General features: G+C 45.2%; 1 protein-coding gene across 10 annotated transcripts in view; it reads left to right on the top strand.

Moving 5' to 3' along the window:
• Positions 1-3,458: 3,458 nt before the first annotated feature.
• MAST2 (microtubule associated serine/threonine kinase 2) overlaps positions 3,459-7,462 on the top strand; it is a 196,375-nt gene continuing 192,371 nt past the window's right edge. For 6 of the 10 annotated variants that reach the window (XM_076340294.1, XM_076340292.1, XM_076340291.1 and 3 more), the window contains exon 1: positions 3,459-3,664. In XM_076340294.1, the coding sequence (XP_076196409.1) occupies positions 3,485-3,664 (180 nt within the window). In that variant the 5' untranslated portion in view covers positions 3,459-3,484. The remainder of the gene's footprint in view (positions 3,665-7,462) is intronic. The other 4 variants (XM_076340298.1, XM_076340297.1, XM_076340295.1 and 1 more) reach the window with 2 other exon arrangements.

Genomic DNA, 7,462 nt, shown 5'->3' with positions numbered 1-7,462 from the left:
GGTGAAGTTTGGGAAATAGCCAGGAGTCATGGCCATGACGTGCACCCTGTATAATTACTTGTCATTACTGACATTCTATGCTGGTATAGTACAACATCCCAAAGTACCGTGCCATCTTCAGGGCTGACTGCATATGGCCAATTGCCAAGCATTAGTATTCCAGTGTAAAGACTAAACTTCTCTGTGAATACCATTAGAACTGGGTCACTAACAGAAGGTGCGTGACAGCTTAACGTGCAGAACAACTAAAGCCATTTCCTCCGTCTCATACAGAGCAGAAATACCGAGAGTGAAGATTATGTGTATAGTGTGAGCAGAATGACAAATGACAAGCCTTAGTAATATACTTGTTTGGTGGCATTAGTGATGCAGTTCTGCCTTGGAAACAGTGAAAATAGGTGATCAGCTGGGTTTTGTGCTGCACTGGTTTTGCTAAATGTTCAAATTTAATAGGAATTCACATGATTAAGTTAAGTATTTCATTTTGTAGAGGAAATTCTCTTGCTCAGCAGCATCCTAATAACATCTACTATGTAGCATTTTCTATTCTGTTTGGAATAAAGAGGTTTTAACCTCACTGCTTCAAGCTGTATATCTCTATTCCAGCTCCAGGAATTATTGCTGTAGCTATGCGCTCAGCAGTCATAAAAATGCTGCAGATGGACTTATGTCATTTCAGAAAACATTATGGAATAAGCTGGACTAGACTCTGTGTTCTGCCTTACCGAAGTCCCTTTAAACCAGCTAGAAAAGAATGGAAGGGAACTCTTCCTGGATAGCATCGTTCCAGCTACGTTCTGAATCAGAAGGGCTGAGACCTTCTTTATACGGAGAAAATGGAAGGTGGAAGCCAGGGAAAGGAAGTATCAGGAACTGCAAAGAGAAACAGAATTAACCGAGTATTAGCTGAGTATCAGTAAGTGAACTACACAGGCTCTCTGTGGTCCCCTGCTTTTGCTCTGTGTTAGTCAGTCTGGATAACATAAGAATCAGTCCCTTTATAAGCCTTTATTAATTACTCTTCTTTCTTTTTTGGATGTGACAGAATATTTCTGGAGACAAACACCGTGAGCATAGGTGTGGCATCACACCATGCTCTGCCTCATTCATCTGCACCTCTTTTCCCTGCCAAGCCTCTCATGATTCATTCACTTTTATTTAAAGTTGGAACAAAAAAGTTCAGAAAACTAGCTCATACGGAAAAGAAAAATCAGGTCACTCAGATTGGCCTGTAGATTCAGGTCATGTTTAGTGATGAGTTTAAATGGAAAAAATACGGGAGAATCAGTAAAATGAGGAGTATTTTTCCTATTCCTTCAACATGAAACCTCACTGTTCTTTTGTTTCAAAAATATTGGAAAGACATCTTGAGTCCAAAATACTAAACGGAGATTAAACAAAGAAGGAAATAATCCAGAAGCAAACCGAACACTATCTTTTCACAAGTAAAATGTCCTATTAACCCCCAAACAGCTTTTTGATTTGGAGTGATCAAAAAGATTTTAAAATTGTTTTGAGTAAAATACTGAACTGGAATGCAATTATTTCCAATTCTATCTAAAACTAACAACTGAAGATTTGTTTTTAGTATGTTTCAAAGGCAGGTAGTGTTATTCAAATTCTCATTGTGACTTTTCTTCCCATATTCGTGAATTCTTTTTTGGCACATGAAGCAAACAGGTGTGAGCCAGTGCAAGGTGGCCCACAGGCCATAACCAACAAATAACTAATTGGCATCTATGTTGCAACAGGACAAAGATCCAGCCAAATTATGACGAGGCACCATGCCATCCTAATAGACTCACATTATCACGGATGCCAAGATTCCATAAATTTGCATTATTTATGTTTAGTTAGGGCAGGATTCCCAGCTGGGAAATTCCACATGGTTGTCCATCTCTATCATATACAATTACAATGGAAAAAGATCTCTGTGACTAATCCAGCATCCTGAAATAGTTTTCAGCAATAATTTAAATATTCTTAATAATTATTTAAAAATGCTCCCACTCATCTACATCAATAAATCGTTTGAAAGTGTATTTTTGTTGTCTTTGTACAAAATGAATAAAAAATTTATAAAATCAGACTTCTGGTTGAAGATGTTTGAGCCTTTTCAGCTTGGTTAAAAGGGAGAAAGAATTGTTTTTTCTGCAGCAGTAGCAAGGTTCCTGACTATGGAATAGTGAAAAAAAAAGACAACTTCTATATTGCTTTTGTGAAAAATGAATGCAGAAACTGGTAACTTATACCCTCGGGAAATAATTTGCAAAGACAAAAATGTTGAGAGGGTGTGAATTATTGAGATGAAACACAAGATGATGATATATGCTGGGATTACTCCTTGAGGTAATGAATCTCTGTAGGTTTGTCTTTTCTACCGAGAAGACAGTGAACTACATCTTAATCTGCTCCATAAACAAGTGGGCTGTAGCACTTGATGGCACAGCTGGTAAAAGTTTTCCTGCAGCTTGCCAGCTTGGTGTTCCTGCAGAGGGCTGGGGGCTGCCCAGAGATGCTCCAGTCACCCAAGCACTGTGTGGGGCTGGGGCTTGGTTCCCACCATGTCACGTTGGAGGAGCTGGCAGGCCTCTTGGAACAAAGCGTGGCGTTTTCTCAAATGCTACCTACTACTGGTGGCACCACAGGAAAGGTCCTGTGCTCATTTTCAAGGGCAATTGAGAGTTTATTGACGCAGAAGCTGGTTGGTGCTGGACACCTGAGCTGATCCTGGATCACGATGATGGGGGCAGAAACACTGCCCTCGCCCCCGGGAGACACTACTGCATCGTGCATCCTCAGTTTACACCTCTGAGCCTCCTTTTGCAACTGCAACGAAGCAGCCCTGTTCCTCCTCTCCCAGCATGGAAGCAGAGCCTCTGCAGCCCAAAGGCATCACTTGCCTGGGCAGCCCTACCTGGAGCCAAGCTGCCAGGCTGGTGTGGTCCCCCCCAGCTTATTCCTCCTTTCCCTGAGCGTTCTCATCGGCAGCGGTGCAAGGAGCCGTGCAGGGCTGATGGGGGCAGCGTGCGGTGCAGCGCGGTGCCCTGCTGCCCGCCGGCCTGGGCCACATCCCCACAGGGGCGCCCGCCGCCTTCCCAGGGTGCCCCGCGCCTTTTCCCGCCTCGCACCTCCCGCCCGCCCCTCGTGACAAGTCTCGCGCGCTCCCCTCCTTCCCTCCCCCCAAGTCTCGCGCCTCTTCCCCGCCGCGAGGCCGCTGCTCTCGCGATAGGCAGCGGCGGGCGAGCGGGCGCGCGGTGGGGGGGCGGCGCCGCGGCAGCCGCTGCGCCCGCGCTCCCTGACAGGCGGGCGGCGGGAGCGGTGGCGGCGGGCGGGCATGTCCCTCCGCCCCGCGCGCAGGTGGTGGCGGCGACGGTGGCGGCGGCGCCGCCCCGGCTCTCCGTGACTCCCGCCGGCCATGGCCGGCTCCGCGCCGCGGGGGCCCGAGTCGTGCCGCAGCCGGCGCTGAGGAGAAGCCGCCGCGATGAGGAAGGGCCGCTCCCGGGGGGACAAAGCGGCGGCGCCGCCGCCGCGGAGGGAGCCCGGGCGGGCGGTGGCCGCCAGCGCGGCGGAGCGGAGAGCCACCCTGCTGGGGGGCGGCGGCAGGAAGGAGCCGGAGGACGCCAGGGCCGCGGGGGCGCCTTGCCGGGAGGTGCTGGAGAGGGTAAAGCCGGGGCGTGGGGCCGGGGGGGGCCCTGCCGGGCCGGTGGCGGCCGTTGGCATGGAGACGCGCGCCCCGCGTGGCAGGGGACCGTGGCGGGCGGGGGCGCCCGGCGGTGCCGCCCTCCGCGCCCGCCCGGGCTGCGGCTGCCGCAGTCGCGGGGCAGGGGTGCGCCTGGCCGGGGCGGCGGTTTCCACGGCTCCGGCGGGGGGAGGGTGGCCGGGGGGTGGCTGGAGGCCGAGGGTCGGGGAGAGGGGAGGGGTCGGCGCGGGAGGAGGCTGCGTGCCGCGCTGCGTGCAGCGGCGCTTGTTGAGACTGCATCCTCCGAGCATCCTCTCACGTTACGTACGCTTCTTCAGGTAGATGTCCCCAGAAGAGGGAAGAATAGATTTGGTGGTCAGAAATGGAGTGGTGGTTTGTCAGTGTTCTGACGGCATGGCGTTGAGTGAGTGGTGGGGGAGTCGTCGTGGTGCCACAAGTCCTGCCTGCATGCCGATGAAGAAGCGAGGGAGGATGCAGTGAAATCTAGCTTGTGTTATATGCTTGCTGGTATTAATAAGTACAGAACACTTCTTGCTAGTAACCTTCTGTAGGTCACTCCTAATTGTGACGTTAATTATGATGCATTTTCCAGCATTTTTTAAGTCTTAATTCTTAATGCAAGAAGTGTTTATTTGGGAAACATACCTTTGCAGATATTTGAAAATGCATAGGCTTATTAAAAGTGAGAGTGCGTAAGTTCAGTGTGTCCACTTTTATGTTTTTCACCCCCACGAAAAAAGGATCTACTGATTGCTACTTAGGGTTACAGGGATGAGAGACCCAAGAGATCTTAAACTTTGTTTTGGTGTATTTTGATATTCCTAGTTTTACAGGAGAGAAAAATGGGGGATGAGACTCGGCAGTTTAAAAATGTAGATGGCAGCTAATGCTTTTTTTTTTTTTTTTAAAGAGAAGGAGAAAGTATCACAAGTATGAAGACTCCCAGGATGCAGTAATTCATTGCTTTGCTTTGCCATTTTCAGGAGCAAAGTGAAAAACTAGGTTTTTTGACTTTTCTTGTCAAAAAGGTGTCTTAAGTTTACGTCATGGTTGCAGCTGCACAGATTTACTCTTTTTTTTATAATTTCTTAGGTTTTTCTAGAAAAGCTGCATTACATTGCCTTCAATTATAGGAGACTTGTATTGTGGCTTTGACTAGTGGATATCTCTTGAATATAGATTTCTCAGACTGGGCCCTGGAAGAAGAGAGCTCTATTTTTTTATTTTTTATTTTATTCTCTAGTGCCTCGTTAAGCCAGGTGGTTAAGAGGTGCTGCTGCTTTTGATGCTTATCGCTTCCTGAAACAAATAAAGAACATAATGTCCTTATTCAGGAAAAAAAAATTAAATCTAAAAGCCGAAGAGGTGACTTAGTTTCTTCCCGACTGTCCATTAAAATAGTGGTTGGTAGAGCTATCAAATGCAATAGCAAGGTGTTTGTTGTACTGTTTTGACATATTGTATATGATATTGACATGGAGATTAGAGGAAATTATTTCCATTCTTGGTAGTTGTGAACTAAACTTTTTACAAATCATACATACAGAACATTCTATGTACCATATAATGTATCGAACACTCAGGAAGCTTCACCAAAACAACATTAACATTGCAAAACAGGAAAGGCTGCAAATTCAGAAATGCCAGTTTCTGAGATGGACAAGGCTTTTTAATGGGAGATACTGCCAGTTTGTTTTTAGCTTGGGTGCTCTGACTAAGACCTGATGTGACTTGTAGGAACAGATCTTTACGTGCTAGCAAGTATTCAGTGTGATGGAGTCTTTGAGCAGTTTTGCAGTTAAAGTTACGAAAGCTTCTACTCAGCCTGTGTGAGATGCTTCCCAAACTTCAAAGGAGAACCTCTCATCCCCTCTCCCCTTTTGTCTTCCATGTGAAGTGGTGGAAGTTTTGTAAATGCGGTAAGCAACTGGAAATAAATAGATATGTTGGACAAATTTAATGAACAGGACAAATAAGTCTACTCACAGCATTTCTGTCTTTAGTATCAATAATTCAGTAGTTCTTTAAACATCAGGAGTTGGTAGTGTGGATGTGGTGGAAAGGGCCTTCTGAGATGCAAAAGATAATGTGATACTCCATTTCCACTGATGCAGCTTGTAGCTTGACAAATATTTCCTTTGGGGCCACTTCTGATTTAAGTAGCCTTGTTGTTTCCAAGCCTGTAGTATGCCCTCAGCTGTACCAATGCAACAGTGTGCACAGCTGCAGGGAACCATTCTGAATTAAATTCAGATTTCACAGTTTGTTTGCCACATTTGCACAAGTTTGTGGTTTGGGGAGACTAAGCTACTCTAATGTTGGAAAAAGTACTTATCAAACTGTGACTGTAGTAGTTAATCGCTGTACTGACCTTTAGGGCTTTGAAAATCTGGTCCTTTAATGTGCTGTGCTTATAGTTCTGACATGTACATACAATTAATGTTTTCGCTTTTTTGAGTTATGTAAGAACATAAAAATGACTGTACTTGGTCACATTAAAGATCCTTCTAGCCCAGTATCCTGCCTGTCTGAGCTGCCAAAAGCAGATGCTTGGAGAAGAGTATAGTGTATATTGAGGAAATACCTCTCCCAGCCTCCAGTAATTTGTGGCTCACAGGTTTCCGGAACTAGAGGTGATATTTGTTTTTAGTGCCCCCAGTGGGTTTTTTCTTCTATGAATTTGTCCAATCAGTATTTGAAGCCATGTATGCTTGTAGCATCCACAACATCCTGTGGCTGAGTGTTGTAAGGCTTAAACACATCTTGTGTGGAAAAAACACTTCTTTTTGTTTGTTTTTGAACTTTCTGCCTGCTTGTTTCATGCCTTGTTTGTTAATTCTTGTATTGGAAGAGGTGGTGAAAAAGAGAATCCATGTTCTTCTGTGTGACTTACGGCTTGATAACTTCTTATTTTATTTACCATGCCTTGCTTGTGACTTTTCCAGAGGAGTTTTAGAAGTGACTCTATCCTTTTCGTTGTCCTTGCTGTTTTCTTTGCACCTTTTGCAGGTCTGTTCCTGATTGGAGATAGTGATGCAGGGATCAGAGGAACAGGATTGGGGAACAATAACCAGGACTGTCTACAGTATTTCAGTGTATGACACCCTGTAAACTTACACAGTGTATTAGGTTTTATTCTTTAATCTTTTACCTGCTTCTTCTTGACAGTCTTTAAGCATTGACTTGGCACTTTCGTGGAACTGTCTATTATAACTCCACAATCACTCTTTTAAGTGGTAATAGCCAGTTCAGAATTTGTCATTGTGTATATAAATTTAGGATTTTTTTTACACTATGCATCACTTTACATTTATCTGCATTTAATCTTATCTGCTATTTTACAGCCCACTTAAACAGTATCATTAAGGTCTTCTTCAGATCTTTGGCCTTTGCTTTTGCAACCTTGAATAACTTTTAGCATTGTCAGCAAACTCTGTCATGTAAGTGTTAAGCTTCTTCGCTAGATATTGCTTTAAAATGTTGAAGGTATTGAACCCAGAACAATGGGAGTCCACTGGTGGGACTCCACTGATGATCCTTCTTATTTTGGGAAGAAGGCCAATTGTTCCGACTTTTTATTTCCTATCTGTTAATCAGTCATTAATTCATAGCTGAATTGTCCTTCTTACCCCATGATAGTTTAGTTTCATTGAGTCATCTTTGTCAAACACAGCCCACTTGGATTTCTGTAAAGTATCAGCTTAATCGTCGTACGTTTGCTGACTGCATTGAAGGAGAAAAATGGAAAGCTGAGATGAA

Source organism: Aptenodytes patagonicus, chromosome 5 (assembly GCF_965638725.1).
Source record: "Aptenodytes patagonicus chromosome 5, bAptPat1.pri.cur, whole genome shotgun sequence".
NCBI classification, from domain to species: Eukaryota; Metazoa; Chordata; class Aves; order Sphenisciformes; family Spheniscidae; genus Aptenodytes; species Aptenodytes patagonicus.
Note: the sequence above shows the minus strand (reverse complement) of the source record. Positions and strands in the feature narration are given on the sequence as shown.